This window comes from Diabrotica virgifera, chromosome 5, assembly GCF_917563875.1.
Source record: "Diabrotica virgifera virgifera chromosome 5, PGI_DIABVI_V3a".
Classification (NCBI taxonomy): Eukaryota; Metazoa; Arthropoda; class Insecta; order Coleoptera; family Chrysomelidae; genus Diabrotica; species Diabrotica virgifera.
This window is the reverse complement of record NC_065447.1, coordinates 216,434,192-216,451,465: the sequence shown is the minus strand read 5'-3', so window position 1 is coordinate 216,451,465 and position 17,274 is coordinate 216,434,192. Positions and strand designations below refer to the sequence as shown.

Below are 17,274 nucleotides of genomic sequence, written 5' to 3'. Positions count from 1 at the left end.
CAATCTATAGTCATTTTTCTAAAACAAAACATGTAAACGCAAAGAGTTTTAAATGCTGTAATGGGTGGAATGCGCTTAGAATTGAATTTAATGCGAATAAAAAAATGGACAAAAATAAAAAAAAAATATTAAAAAAGGTAGGCGAGAAAACGAAGTCTGGGGTGCACCTGCACCCCGCACCGCTTACGAGGGTTAAGGTCATCCAGATTCTCGTCGAGTAAGAGTGTGCAGACGGTCTCGAAATGTAGAACGTTTAAAACACGTAAATAACGTTTACATAGTATACAGACGTGGTATACAGATGTGGTACAGTAATGGTATAAAATGGACTGTTCCATTTGCCCTCTGTGTTGTTCGAATTATGTTTGCGGACGTTTTAGTGAGCGTTTCCGCACCATAGGTTAGAACCAGCAGCACCCATTGATCAAAGACCTTTCTCTTTAAGCAGATGGGAAGAGCGGATTTCGTGTTCCAGATATTGGTATGCTGATGTTTGTTCTATACTTGTTCATAAGAATTGTTCATAATATAGCTGGAATAAGAACAAATACGCAATAGGCAACTGCGAATAAATATTTTACAAATAACTAAATTTTCTATAGGTATTTAATCTTATAACACAAAATGGAGGTTGGAATGACATTCCTGCAAAAAGTAGTCACTTCGGGCCTTGCCACATTTGTAGATTGTAAGGTTTCAACAATTTTACAATCTCCTAAGGAACTAAAATGTTATTAAAAATATTTATATAGAATATAGAATGTATTAAAAATAAAAAAAATTACAATAGTAATCTAAAAATTAAAATCAACAATAGTCTGTAGAGTATTATTAAATATAGGATTGATGTTTATCATCCTTATCAAAGTATTAGGTACTATAAACACTTGAAGTAATAGTTTACAGAAATTTATCTTCGAGTATCCTAACTTAGGATATAAAACGGCATTTGACAGACATCACTGCAAACAGTACTAACTTCGGACTTTCTCACAATAAATACACAAAAGTGTCAATGACTTAACAATCTCTAAGAAAACAATATTTTATTAAAAAAATACAAAAAATATAAATATTATCACATTACTGCTATAAACACTTGAAATAAGAGTTTATATTAATTCTAAACTTTTTTTTATACTTCCATCTAGAAGACATTGTATTTCACTAACATTTTTTCCTGTTGTTTCTGGAACGAACTTGAAAACGTAGGCAGCAGCCATCACACAGCAAATGCCAAATAATCCAAAAGATGCAGATTGTCCCATCACCTTTGTCACAGCTCCAAAATAGTTGGTTAAGAAAAATCCAAGTATCCAACAGAATGAAGCTGTCGCTGACGATGCTATGGATTTTACGTTTCCTGGAAAGATCTCGCCCATGGCTGCCCAAGGTAAGGGTCCAAAACCCAAACAGTATGTTATAATAAATACTACGATACTTAAAATCGGCAGCCAACCTAAGCTTGACAAATCTGCATGTTGATCATTTTTTAAATAAAAGAAGAAAGCTAGAATACTATGTGCTATAGCCATTCCTAATCCTGAGACCATGAGTAAAAGTCGTTTTCCGCATCTGTCTACAAGAAGTGGGGTTGTACAGTACCTGAACGATACCCACTATAATGGTACAAACTTCAGGTGCTATGGGAACTCCAGAGTCAGCGAAGATACTTTGTGCGTAGAAAAGTACTACTGTAATTCCAGATAATTGTTGTGCTCCAATTAAAGTTAAAGATATGGTCAAAGCCTTTCTAAGTCCGGGTGATCTGAAGATAAGTTTAAAAGTGCCTTTACTTTTCAAATCTTCTTCTAGTTGTGTGTTGATTACTTCAACTTCTTTTTGGGCAAATGATAGTTCTCGTCCTCTAAATTTCATAAGAGCCTGTACAGCATCGGACATTCTTTTCTTTTGCAGTAGAAAGTTGGGACTATCTGGTATAAATACTGAGAATAGAATCAAAAACATGGCTGGAGGAATTATAAGTATAGCGTTAAATATTTTAATTGACAGAAATGGTCCAAGTGCATAGGAAAATAATAATCCTACTACACAAAAAAGTTGCATTAAAGAACCTAATACTCCTCTAGATCCATCATCAGATATTTCTCCAATGTACATGGGAAGTACTGTGAAGATAATACCGACTCCCAAACCACATAAAAATCTCGAAATGTAGAAGAAATATACGGAATTCGCAACAACGTTTAGAATGAATGCCAGAAGAAAAGGTACGTTTCCAATCAGAATAGTCCACTTTCTACCAATTGAATCAGCGAGAATGCCTGCACCAACTGGTCCAACTGCAGCCGCTAATGGTAAAAATGCACCAATCCATCCTTCTTCCGAGTCAGATATGATACTATCCAGTGGCGTTGTAGTTTCATTTTTCAGTTGTGGAATTTCTGGCGAGGTCCATCCAAAGGCGATTCCACAAATAAATGATGCTATATTTGCTGCAAATAAAGAGAAATGTTTAATAATTATAATCTAATTATTTAGTTCATGAAATTTTTTTATAAAATTTGTATTGTTATTTAAAAAGACTGGATGTACAAATATAAAGCAAATACTGGTGTGAATAGTTACAGGCCTTTGAAAAAAAAGCCAGACGAAATTGGACTAAAGGTTAGGAGTGTATGAATACCTATTTGTGCCTTTTCAATATATATTTGGAAGCTATTATGACCCAAAATGAATCGGAAATCTAGTGGTTAATCGAAGTTATTCAGACATTAAAGTACTAAATCAGAATGCGTTAAAACCTATAGGTACTTAACATAAACTACGGGGTAAACTCATAATGTTTTAAAAATGTCTTTATCAGCTTTATCTTGAAATGACCAATCGATATTGATGTTTGATATAGTGACCATAACAACAACAGGCAAAGCATAGTTTCTTTGATCGATGAAAGTCTCACTTATTTAAAAATAAATGTACAAATTTGAAATTCGCAAAAGAATTTACGACTATATTGAAGGGTTATCTATATTTATGACATTGTAACTTATTCGGAGATGCAATTGAATAGGATTATTTCATTCATAGGAGATTCTGACCAATAGAAAGCTACAGAAATCTAAATTAAACTGATAGTTTTTGATTATTTTATTCATATTAGATTCTAACCAATAGAAAGCTACAGAAATCTAAATTAAACTGATAATTTTTGATAATTTCCCGTCGTCAAGTATATTATGGCAGATGCCCTTCGTTGCTATGAAAAAATATATTCAGTGACATTAATGACAATTAATGTTTTAAAAATTATAAAAGTGATGACTTTCAACCGCAAAATATTTATAACAACTGTGCGTTTAATTGTACTAATTTGTACCTACATAAATAAATTACAATAAAATTTTGGTTTTGAACAGTTTTATTCATGAAATAATCGCAACAAATTGCTCTCGATCTCTAAAATTAATATAGAATTTTAGAGCTCTTGTGCAATTACTACTGATTATTTCATTCATAGGAGATTCTGACCAATAGAAAGCTACAGACATGCAAATTAAGCTGATAATTTTTGATAATCTCCCGTCTTTAAGCATATTACGTCAGATGCCCTTCGTTACTACGAAAAAATACATTCAGTGACATTAATGACAAATGTTTTATACCCCAGGCTGTGGGTGAAAAAACGTGATATAATTCAGGAATTTTTGAAACCTATCAGGTGTTGTAAAGGACGATGGCAGGAATAACTTATACTAAAATGTGACCAAAAATATTGTGAGCTTTTTTTTAATTGCGATTTTCATTTGTTATATTTGCAATTTTTAAAGATTTTTAATTTTGCAGCTTAGGATATTGATTTTAGAGAAAAACTTTTTGATAGAAAGTTGTAGTAAATTAAAAAACCTACAATTTGAGCTATGGCAAGTTTAATTTCGTTTATTGGTTATTTCAAAACAGCCTGCGAAAGGTCCAAAATGGCCGTTTTTTACAATTGCGTTATTTATTGTACAAATAATTTTTTTTATTTTTTAAAGCTTTAAAATGAAGACCTTTCAATTCCAAACATAACAAAAATTGTAAGGCCGGATTAACGAATTTGTTGCTTAGATATTATAAATTGTTTATCCCAAGAGGTCAAATGTCGAAGGCTATAACTTTAAAACAAAAATCGTAGACAGTTGGTGAAACATCCAATCTCCTTCTAAAGAGTTATATTTTCATATTCTGATGTAAATAAATGCGTAAAACATTTTTAAACCTCTAATTTTTTGGTTTGAAAATAAGGGGGCAAATTTCGTTATCAACATTAATTTAGAGCTGAAGCGGAGTACATCCTATAAGTTTTTAACTTACAGATTATTGTTGCTGAAGACCAAACGAAGATTTATAAAAAATAAAAAATTTCTACGACCAACTGAAGCCGAGCTAAATGTTGGGTTTGAAAATAAGGGGGCAAATTTCGTTATAAACATTTAGAGCTGAAGCGGGCCTGTACATCCTATGAGTTTTTAACTTACAGATTATTGTTGCTGAATACGAAGCGAAGATTTATAAAAAAAATAAAAAAATTTTACAACCAACTGAAGCCGAGATAATTGTTTATTTTTTCTTAAATCGCAGTGCCTTTATTTATAACAATTAAGAAATTATTTTACAGTCATTGACTAAAGAAAGACTTATATTATCTTAAAATAAAAATTATTATAACTTAAATTACATTTAATTATTAAAAATTATTTATCCCAGTTCCCATTTGGAAACTGAGAACCAGGAAGGCGAAGGATTACCTTGCTAGAAAATTTACTTACGTCGTTCAACACAACAACTACAAATCTTTTTAGGGCAGCAGTACCGATTTAGTGTGCAAGTACAGATTGCCATGATGGTCGCCAACATCCAAAACGAATAGTCACTACAAGAAGAAAAAGTTTTATATTGTATAATAAGAAGTAACATTATTATTATTATATTTATATAACAATGAAAAAATTAAAAATATAGTTATATATTTCATATATTATATGTATCATTTTTGTAATATTATTTCTTCAGAAATGAGATTTCACGTATAAAAGTTTATCAAGAAAAACAAATACAGTGGTAAATAGACTGTATATTATAATGGTAATATTTTTAAATTGTTTTCGGTCAAAATTTAACAGAAGTTACGTAAAAATTTTCCGAGCGCGCGGATTTGAAGCGAGCCGGGCGATTTGCAAAATTCGGATGCTCGCAAAAGCACCGATTTTAAAAATAATTTTTAATAATTAAATGTAACTATATTTTATAATAATTTTTAATTTAAGATAATATAAGTCTTTCTTTAGTCAATGACCGTAAATAATTTCTTAATTGTTATAAATAAAGGCACTACGATTTAAGAAAAAAGAAACAATTATCTCGGCTCAGTTGGTTGTAGAAAATTTTTATTTTTTTATAAATCTTCGTTTCGTCTTCAGCAACAATATTCTGTAAGTTAGAAACTGCTAGCATGTACAGGACCGCTTCAGCTCTAAATGTTTATAACAAAATTTGCCCCCTTATTTTCAAACCCAAAATTATCTCGGCTTCAGTTGGTCGTAGATTTTTTTTATTTTCTTATAAATCTTCGTTTCGTCTTCAGCAACAATAATCGGTAAGTTAAAAACTCATAGGATGTACAGGGTCGCTTCAGCTCTAAATGTTTATAACGAAATTTGCCCCCTTATTTTCAAACCCAAAAATTAGAAGTTTAAAAATGTCTTAGCGATTTATTTACATCAGAATATGAAAATATAACTCTTTAGAAGGAGATAGGATGTTTCATCAAGTCTCTACGATTTTTTTTCAAAAAGTTATAGCCTTCGACATTTGACCTCTTGGGATAAACAATTTATAATATCTAAGCAACAAATTCATTAATCCGGCCTTACAATTTTGTTTTATGTTTGGAATTGAAAGAGCTTCATTTTAAAGCTTTAAAAAATAAAAAACAATTATTTGTACAATAAATAACGCAATTGTAAAAAACGGCCATTTTGGACTTTTCGCAGGCTGTTTTGCAATAACCAATAAACGAAATTAAACTCACCATAGCTCAAATTGTAGCTTTTTTAATTTACTACAACTTTCTATTAAAAAGTTTTTCCCTAGAATCAATATCCTAAGCTGCAAAATTAAAAATCTTTAAAAATTGCAAATTTAACAAATGAAAATCGCAATAACAAAAAAAGCTCACAATATTTTTGGTCACATTTTAGTAGAAGTTATTCCTGGCATCGTCCTTTATAACACATGATAGGTTTCAAAAATTCCTGAATTATATCCTGAAATCGACCTATTTTTCACCCACAGCCTGGAGTATTAAAAATTATAAAAGTGATGACTTTCAACCGTCAAATACATATTTATAACAACTGTGTGTTTAATTTCACTAATTGGTACTTACATATATAAATTACAATAAAATTTTGGTTTTGAACAGTTTTATTCATGAAATAATCTCAACAAATTGCACTCGACACTTTGACATAATTTCACTCGCCTTCGGCTCGTGAAATTAAAACTGTCAAAGTGTCACTCCGGAAAAATTCAATAATTTTAGAGCTCTTGTGCAATTACTACTGATAATAGTAAGCTAATATATATATAGATAATAGTAAGTAATATATATATATATATATATATATATATATATATATATATATATATATATATATATATATGAAAATTACTAAGTTCTCGGGAAGAACCGCGTTGAGAATTTATAACTCGACGTTTCGGCACCCTTCTTGGAGCCATTATCAAGAGGGGTATGGTTCCGTTCGAGTTCGGGGTCTCAATCTGCCTACTCCCCTCACTCGTGACGTACCAGTAGTGTCTTGTTCTCTAGGAGAACGGTCAAGCGGCACTGAGGTCTCAATTTGCCTACTCCTCAGTGTCGAGTGACGACCTGTCTTCGCCTGTGTAGCTCCTTTTATACTCTCGTGCGCGAGGGAACTGTATGCGCGGGAGAGGCCTGAGTGGGATCGACTGACGTGGGGATTCGCCGAAGCAGCGGTCGCCATGTTGCCGGCAGTCTTTTGGCGTCATCGCGTGTGTTTAGGCTGTGAGGGCGTTTTTCAATTTCGATGGCTTCACGGATGATTCTCGATTTTAAGGAGCGGACAGGGGCGATGGTTTTTGCTTTCTCGAAATCTATTTGGTGACCTGTCTGAATATGATGTTGGGCAAGGGCTGAAGTAGTGTCGGAATGTTTTACAGATATGGAATGTTCGTAGATACGGTTTTGGATTCGTCGGTTTGTCTGTCCTATGTATGTCCGTGGGCAACTGGAACAAGGTATCTCGTAGACACCATGGTCTTCATTGGGGATTTGGTCTTTTACGGATCTGACAAGATTGCACAACTTGGAGTGAGTAGTGAAGACGGTTTTGATATTTAGAGGGGTAAGAATTCTACTAATCTTGTCAGTGACACCTTTGATAAAAGGTAGAAAGATTTTGGGTTGATCGGGCGGCAAGTTTTCTTTATTAGATGGAATGGGATTTAGATGTTTCTGAATGCTCCTATTGATTTGGGTTTTATGGTAGCCGTTTTGTAAGAGTGTTTGTAAGAGTATATATATATATATATATATATATATATATATATATAGATCATAGTAAGTAGAATAACTGATTCTTTCTAGAAATATTTCCGAAAGAAAGCATAGAAAAAGTGAAGATCCATTTCATGGATCCATGCTAACAATCGTGCAAAGATGATCAGTATACAGAGTGAATAGAATTAAAATGTGCGTTTATTCTTAATTCTAGGATGGATTATTATTGATCAAATCTCTTATGTCGAACTAAGAAGAAAAACAGCGATGTGTACAAGACTTAAATGCAGAAAAACATATCAGAAAAGTAGCCTAAATAATAAAAATCATAGATAACTTAAAATGCCAATAGTAGTTTAACTCACGGATACTATGAAAAACATAATTACAAAAAAAATCAAATATATTTATCTGCTGAAGCAGCAGCATACGAGAAAAAACTGCTTGGGATTGAAATCACCATTTTTACTTGTAGGTTTAGTGTGACTTATTCAACTTATGATAATTTTTAAATTTCTTACTACTAATATTATGTGTAACCGGTCCGTGGAGATAATTTTTTTACGTCAGTTGTACGTTTTGTGTACTTTAAATATGTAACTCAATGTTTCTTTTATTCCACGTGTAGTTAAACAATGTATCTCTGTTTATTTTGGTTTGTTAACTTTTTTAATAGCATTAAATGTGTCTGAAAATTTGTTGAATCAGACGCTGGCTGGGCTGTCTGATTAGGGGGCTTCTTTTAATCACAAATGTAATCGACTGGTACATTAAATATTTACTAATTTTAATTTACTGAGATTTTTTTAAATCTTCTGTTAATTGCTTCGAAATATGAGATGGAAATTTCCGTTTAAGAGTATTAGTTATTACTTTTTTGTATTTCTCTCCATTTCCATAACTTTTTATATTTCACTATGTTTCACTGTTTTATTTCGTAAAATAAATAAATATTTTATTCCGTTAACTAATGTATGTATAAGTACCATACACTTGTTTTAACAGTTGGTGGGTATTTGCCATTCTTGCTACGCTTAATAATGTCCACAGTTTTTACTGTACTCTTTCACTCAAACGTTCCCTTCAACTCTTTCTGTTCGACAATCGTCAGTTTGCAGATATCTTCGTTCAATGGTATTGTGTATACTTCATACCTAAATTATCTCTAAATTATCAAGTTTTTTCTGTTTATTTTTCTTATCGGTTTCTTTAATACTGTTAATCCAGCCCCTTCATTCAGCTCTTCTAACATATCCATACTAGGCTACAATTCTTCCTATACATAATACTAACTAGCAACTATCTTTAGGGTAAAGTCGGTAGAGATGGCGCAGCGGTTGAAATGGCTCAGTACCTCAATATCCTTATTATTTCAACAAATGGCACCCCGATCGGTCCAAGCGTGCCTTATGAGTAATAGTCTAGGCGCCAAATAGAGGTCACCGTGTCCTTTTCAATTCTGATGGACAAACTCAACGGTTTCTTATAGATTTTTGGCTGCTGATTACGAATTTCGAGGGTCGATTTTGATCCGAGTGGTCAAATAATTGTTATAAACAATTTAATTGTTTATAAATTGTTTATAAGGCTCTGGCTCATAAACTAAAAGAGATAAAAAAGAATGTTTCAAATAAAATTTGTTCGTTAATAAAAAACGAAGAAAAAAAAACGTTTACTAAACTTAAATTCAACAATTAGAACTCAAGATATTGTAAAATTAGTACACAATGCAAATTGCAAATTGCAAACTAAGTATTTTTCGAAGCTTTATCGATCCTAACTCGGCCTCTACGCAAGCAAATGAGCCTTAGAAGGTCTCATTTCAAAGCTTCGTTAATAAACTTCCAAACAGGTTTGTTAAATAAACTTGATCTTCATTTGTTTTAGAGTTATACCCATTTGAAGTAATAATTTTCTTTAAAAAAATGTACATTAATTTGTTTATAAGGGTTTCAAGCAAATTTAAACTATAAACATTTATACTTTAATTAACAATAATGATAGAAGAACTCAAAAGGATCATTTTGAGCTCACGAAAGTGTTTGTATGTTTATTTTTGGCCAAGCTATCGATATTTTAATAGTGCGCTCTGAGGCGCAAGATCGGCTCACCGCGTAAAGGTTCACGCGCTAACTTCTCGATGCAAATTATAATTTCTATGTATATATACGTTATCTTCATTTTTCATTTTTAAAGATCCTAATAAATTTTTATCATATAATTATTATAATTAAATCATCATACTGTACCTCGTATCACCCTTCATTCTATTTACTTTGTCTTCTATTTTTTGTACTAAATGAGAAAAAAAAAAGAATGTGTGTACTTTGTACGCACATAAGAAGTTATACTTCTATTGTATGATTTCAACGAAATCAATATACTTTAAACAGTTTCTATACTACTTTCCAAAAATTTTTATTAAAACAATACCAAAAATTAAAAAAATAAAAGAATAAAACACACACAAACACATTGAAAAATGCCACAAATGATTTCTGAACAATAACTGTTGCCAAAAATTTTAATTAAATACGTATTTTCTGAAAAAAATTATACAATAATATACTTACAATCATAAAATCTATAAAAAAAATAAAAAAATGATATAACTTGCATTGGGCTTGAACCTACTTCCCGTGTATCCCGCCGTACGAGAGTCCAAGCGATTTCAAACTGCACCACCTTCGCGTATACGTCATGTGGGAATATACACAAACTGAACAACTTTTTGACATTTTGTTTATATGAATTTTTATTAGTTTGATTTTTGTCGAATTAAAATACAACAATATATAGAGTAAGAAAACGATACATTAGATGAAAATTTGTAGAAAGTTTGTTCGTAATCAGATTATGTAAATTAAAGCATTGCCTACTAGGGGTATAGCATAGCAAGTACTAGGTAAGTACTTTATTTTTTTTTACATTTTCCAAATAGGTATGAAGATAATTTTTTATTGGAATACAACTGAAGCATTTAGAATTACGTACCTGTGGCTTTTCAAAACTATTTAAAAAGTCACTATAATTATAAATTTGATTTTATTTCTGTCCTCACAACAATAAAAACTAATATATTATACAACATTTTTGTTTACCGATAACCTCCATATTGAACAATTATTGACAGATCATTTCAACATCCAATCAGAGCCCGTATAAAGACTAATACCAAACTGTCGGTATGCGCATGCGCGCAGATCAATATAAATTCACCCTCAATCTCAATCGCGCCTAAAGAAGTATAACTTCAAAAAACATTAAAAACTAATATTTCAGAAATAGAGCTAAACATAGTTTAATATTATTTATTAATACTATTTTTACAAACTTTTTGTTTCATGCATCTGAATCGAGATGTACAGGGAATCTCAGCTTTTTTACATCTGCACAAGTTCTTAGAATAAAACAACAGTTCTATGAAACACTAGAAGAAAATGCCGAAAAAATCCCGGGAGAAGATATATTAATTATTATAGGCGATTTCAACGCACAAATAGGTAAAGAAAAATGCTTTAGGGAGGTTGCAGGGGAAAACTCATTACATAGCACAACAAACAATAATGGAGAAAGACTATGTAATTTAGCAGCGGCATTAAACATGGACATAAATAGCACGAGATATAAACACAAAAACATACACAAGATAACATGGATGAGACCAGGCAGTCTAGAGGGGAATCAAATAGACCATGTACTTATTAAAAAGTCACATAAACAGTCGATAAATGACGTGAGATCTCACAGAGGGGCCAACATCGATTCGGACCATATGCTAGTGATTGCAAAATGTAAAATAAAAACAACAAAGAATGAAAGACGAAAAGTACAGGGAAGATGGGACGCAGATAAATTGAAAGATAAAGAAGTAAAAAGAAGATTTGTAAAAGAAGTAAATGCAGAGATGCAGTTCAAGCAGGAACAAGAAATGGAGGAGCAGTGAAAAAAAAAATCAAACAAGGAATAAACAAAGCAGCAGAGAAAGTGGTTGGAAAAATGCAAAAAGAAAGACGAAACAATTGGTTTGACGAAGAGTGCAAACTAGCAGTGGACGAAAAGAATAAAACAAGACTGAAATGGCTAAGCACAGGCAAAGAAGAGGAACGAGAAAAATACCAAGATCAAAGAAAAAAGACAAAGAAATTGTTTAAATCAAAGAAAAAGAAGAAAGTAGACGAAATTATGAACGAGATAGAAACAGAAAATAAGAGACACAATTCAAAACCATTGTACCAATACTTAAAGCTAGGTAGTAGAAAACGGATAGCTAATGTAGCCATAGAAGCAGAAACATGGCAGAAGTATTTCGAAGAAATGTATCAAGAAACGGATATAGAAGAAGAAAGAGAAACAATAATGAACCCGAAACAAGGCGAAGAAGAAAAATTGACCTATACAGAAGTAAAAGATAAAATATGCAAACTGAAAAACGGGGAAACAGCGGGAGACGACGGAATATGTGCAGAACTTATAAAATACGGGGGTGAGGCACTATACAGAAAGATTTATGAACTAATACAGAATATCTGGAATAAGCAGGAAACAATGCCCGAAGAATGGAAGAAAGGAATTATTGTGACAATCCCAAAACAAGGAGACCACAGGATATGTAAAAACTACCGAGCAATTAATTTACTGAATGTAACATATAAAGTAATGACTGGTATAATTAGAGACAGACTAACAATATACACAGAACAGAGCATAGGAGACTACCAGTACGGTTTCCGAAAAGGAAGATCCACGATAGATGCTATCCATACACTAAAACAAGCGATAGAGAAAACATACGAGTACGACGGAGAAGCACATATACTTTTCCTAGACTTTAAACAGGCTTTTGACAAACTAAGTAGAAGAAAAATGATCCAAGACTTACAAGAGAGCAAAATACCAAATAAAATTATAAGAATGATATAAATGACAATGCGAGATTCCCAAGCAACAATAGACACCGGAAGAGAGAGAACAGAAATAATAAAAATAAAAAATGGAGTAAGACAAGGAGATGCGCTCCCAACGGTATTATTTATTCTATCATTAGACAAGATAATAAAAAAGTTGTCAAACGCAGGAACTATAAATAAAAATACAGTACAAATAATTGGATATGCGGACGATATAACCATAGTAGCAACAGATAAAGGGGCATTAAAAAAACCTTCCAAGATATAGAAAACGAATTCAAACTGAGAGAACTGGAAATAAATAAAAATAAAACAAAATACATGAATGTAAGTAAAAAAAAGAAGACGCAACTGACAGAAATGACAATAGACGCACACAGCTTCGAAGAGGTTGAAACGTTCAAATATTTGGGAGTATTAGTCAACAGAAGAAATGAAAGTGTAGATATGAAAAGAAGAATTCAAGCAGGAAACAAAGCATTCTAGAGAAATAAAAAAATTTTCAAAGATAAGAAGATAAGCCGAAATACAAAAATGAAAATCTACAAAACGACCATAAGACCAATAGTGCTATACGCTTTGGAGACATTCACATTAACAGCAAGAGAAGAAGAGCAGCTGAAACTGTTTGAGAGAAAAATTATGAGAAACATTCTGGGACCAAAGAGGGAAAACGAAGAGGATACAAGGCAATGGATGAACCACGAAATACAAGAATGGATGGGTCAAGAGAACATAGTTAGAGCAATAAAAGCACAGAGAATTAGATGGTATGAACACATAATGAGAAGACAGCAGAACAATCCGTTAAGAGTTATAACCGAATGGATACCACCAGGTACAAGAACCAGAGGCAGGCCTAAACTCAGATGGAGACAACAAGTGGAAGAAGACTTAAGAAGTATGGAAATTAGAAATATAGGATGAAAAATTAAAGAGAGAGAAGAATGGAGAAAGGTAGCGGAAACAGCGAAGTCACACCAGCAACTGTAAAACCAAGCTCAGAATGGGATGATCCCCCACAAAAAGGATCTTCAAGTGAAAACAGCTTCAGCTTCCTCGGGAGATATATATATATATATATATATATATATATATATATATATATATATATATATATATAAGTTCTTAGAGCAATTTTTACAGTTACATGGTGGTACTAAGTCTGTTCTTGTAGGCAGTAAAACTAAAACTTTCTGGGTCTTCAGAGTCTAATTATCTATATGATATAGATATAATCTATATCATATAGATATCCAGTGGATAGTATCCATATAAAGTGGATCTATTTCTTTTGCAGCATCATCAAGGCACGTCAATTGTATGTATGCCGCCACAACATTAATGCTCGTTTTATATGCAATGATGATGCTGCAAAATAACTCGATCCATTTTTATATGGATATCACATATTGGCTCATTTGCATGCGTAGAAGCCGAGTTACGATCGATAAAGCGTCGAAAAATAGTTGACTGTGACGCAATGTTGCGCCTCATAGCGCGCCATTAAAATATCGATATCTTGACCAAAAATAAACTTACGAACATTTTCTTAAGCTCAAATTATTTCTTCTAAATTCTTCTATCATTATTGTTAATTAAAGTAGAAATGTTTACAGCTCAAATTTACTGAAGCCCTTATAAACAAATTAATGTACAATTTTTTAAATAAAATTATAACTTCAAACGGCTGTAACTCTAAAACTAATAAAGATAAAGTAATTTAACAAACTTTGTTTGGAAACCTATGAATGAGGCTTTAAAATGAGACCTTCTAAGGCTCCTATGCATGCGTAGAAGCCGAGTTACGATCAATAAAACTTCTATACTTATTTTTCAATTTGCTATTTGCATTGTGCACTAATTTTACAATATCTTGAGTTATAATTGTTGGATTTAAGTTTAGTAAACGTTTTTTTCTTCGTTTTTTATTAATGAACAAATTTTATTTGAAACATTCTTTTTTATTTCTTTTAGTTTTTGAGCCAGAGCCTTATAAACAATGTATAAACAATTAAATTGTTTATAACAATTTTTTGACCACTCGGATCGAAATCCACCCTCGAAATTTGTAATCAGCAGCCAAAAATCCATAAGAAACCGTTGAGTTTGTCCATCAGAATTGAAAAGGACACGGTGACCCCTCTGGCGCCTAGACTATAAGTGTGTTTATACAGTGCTAGTCAAAAGTCCGTAGCCCCCTCGTATCTTTTGAACGGTTATACCTATAATAGTGAAATTTGGAGGGAGGAAATAAACGGACGTAAGCTTCTTAACTAGTCGTGACAGGTGACGTAATAGTGACAAATGATTTTACAGCGCCATTGTGACAGATAATTTTAAATGGGACCTTATGGCAAGTGATATCTCGTTTGAAAGGTATTGAAAATACCTATTCAGTCATACTAATTTTGTTTGAGTTTAAGCTAATTTTGATGAATAAATGAAATAAATATAAAATTGTAGTTTCGCATTTAATTAATAAAACTTCAAAATTCCGCCTATGATTACTTGTCAAACAGGTTAACGTTGACGTAAAAACTACTAGAGAATTAAAAGACGTCAACTTTTTTGACCAAAAATCCATAGGCGGACATTTGAATTTTTATTAAATAAATTCGAAATTACAATATTATATTTATTTAATTTATTCACCAAAATCAAAATCAACCTAAACCCAAAAAAATTAATATGACTGAATAGGTATTTTAAATACCTTTCAAACGAGGTATCACTTGCCATAAGGTCCTATTTAAAATTATAGGTCACAGTGGCTCTGTAACGTCATCTGTCACTATTACGTCACCTGTCATAACTAGTTAAGAAGCTTACGTCCGTTTATTTCCTCCCTCCAAATTTCACTATTATAGGTATAATCGTTAAAAAGATACGAGGGGGGTACGGACTTTTGACTAGCACTGTATACATACGTAAGCGAGGTGTTTACTTAGGAAAAGGTAAAAAAAATTGATAGTTATGTTTTGCAAGGCTTGAATGTTATTTTGTTATTATTTTGTGCGAGTGTTAGAATGTTTTCTTTGTGTTTAAAATAAAATATTACTCTTAGGTGGCTTCGGATAAGTTTATGTATACTAACCTCAAATTGCTATTGCATTAAATACGGTAGTGGTCAAAATAAGGTGGGCCATCTCACCCTCCACTGTCGGGAGAGTTGGCGCGAGCCATCCCTACCGAAATTTAAATGCGCAACTCTCCCGACATTGTTTCATGGATGTATAATTTATATAAAAGCGTTGTATAAGTAGAACTAAACTTTATATTTTACTCTTTTGCCTACCTAGACATACCACTCAATTTCTTCAACCTATAGATCGCTCTTTTTTTAAAGCTTTTAAGTCCTATTACTAGAGAGCGGAATATATGCAAAGTGAATATAGATGCATATATTGCATATTTTCAGACAACAAACACAACATTGCATATTTAAGCTAAACACGATTTTATTTTGCATATTTTAAAAATAAATTATATAAAAGTTTAAAATTTTCCTCTCTTAGTTGGAATTTTATAACTTCGATATGAACGAGCTCGTTATTTATCTATCTATCGCTCATTATTATCTATCTGGACTTTCAAATTACTACCTGAATTTAACAATTATTATGGGTGTCCCCACAAAAATATTATTTTATTACCGTAGCAAGTCGTAGGTACCTGCCTGCTTTTAAGGATCTAATATTTATTTTGTCAGTTTCCGGCCAACATTTGTTTAAAGTAAACGTTGTATCGTATTTAGTGTTTTTGAAGTGATTGGTATATATTAAATTTAAATATGTCTACCATTCAAAAATGTGCTTGGATAAAGTGTTTTCCCGAGTTAAAGCTAAGTGGAGACAAAGTATTTTGCAAGGCCTGTTCCAAAATCGTAACTTACATTCATTTTCACATTTCATTTTTAATTTTCTACGCAAATCATTTTGATGCCATAAAAGACGTTGTGTTAGATATTCAAAATGACTCGCAGTGTGTAACTGAAAGTCAAGAACTTTTAAGTAACGTACAAATTGCTAAAGAAATTATGTTCATAAAAGTTAATTTTAGTTTTTTTAGCAGATCTAATAAAGTCATTAGAACAAAGGAATTTACAATTAAGTGATTCAGTTAATCTTGTTAACACTTTTTCTGCTCATTGTCAAAAAATTCCCAGAAATACAGGGATTACAATTAGAAATAAATTAAAAAATGTTTTAGAAAAAAATGAGGGCTTCGATTGTTTGAGGAAAGTTGTACGTATTTTTGAAGGCAACTTTTCTGAAGATCTTACGACTTGGCAAATTAGTTTACTGCCTAAATTAAAATATTGTCCTATAACATCAGTAGATGTAGAACGAACTTTTTCTGTGTCCAAACACGTTTTTAGTGATAGAAGGCAAAAGTTGCTAGTTGAAAATTTTGAAAAATATTTGATTATAAATTCATAGTATAATTTAGATTCTTAATTTAATTATATCAGTTTTTGTGTGTCATTTCATTTGTTTTTATGTGAAAAATAAATATGTATTAAAGATAAATGTAGGTTGAATTTTTTAAACATAAATGTTTATATTTAATATATTGTTGTATTTTTGAGTATTTTTAATACGCATTTGCATATTTAGACAAATTTAGAAAAAATACCTGCATATTTGTAGTAAAAGTAATGCATATATATATGCGCATATTTTGGTAATGATGTGTTGCATATATTCCGCTCTCTAACTATTACTATTCCGCATGTAAACGACTTTATAAGAGCGCATCCAACAAGATCAATTAAACGATTACAATTCAGAAAACTGTTAGCAGTAGCGTGGCATT

The 17,274-nt window shown here is 31.8% G+C and overlaps 1 protein-coding gene across 1 annotated transcript in view; it reads right to left on the bottom strand.

Moving 5' to 3' along the window:
- Window positions 1-1,029: 1,029 nt before the first annotated feature.
- LOC114345683 (facilitated trehalose transporter Tret1-2 homolog) overlaps window positions 1,030-17,274 on the bottom strand; it is a 37,025-nt gene continuing 20,780 nt past the window's right edge. Inside the window, exons 2-3 of the mRNA XM_050652169.1 lie at window positions 1,696-2,456; window positions 1,030-1,619 (exon numbers count right to left, since the gene is read on the bottom strand). Coding sequence (XP_050508126.1) covers window positions 1,113-1,619; window positions 1,696-2,456 — 1,268 coding nt within the window. The 3' untranslated portion in view covers window positions 1,030-1,112. The remainder of the gene's footprint in view (window positions 1,620-1,695; window positions 2,457-17,274) is intronic.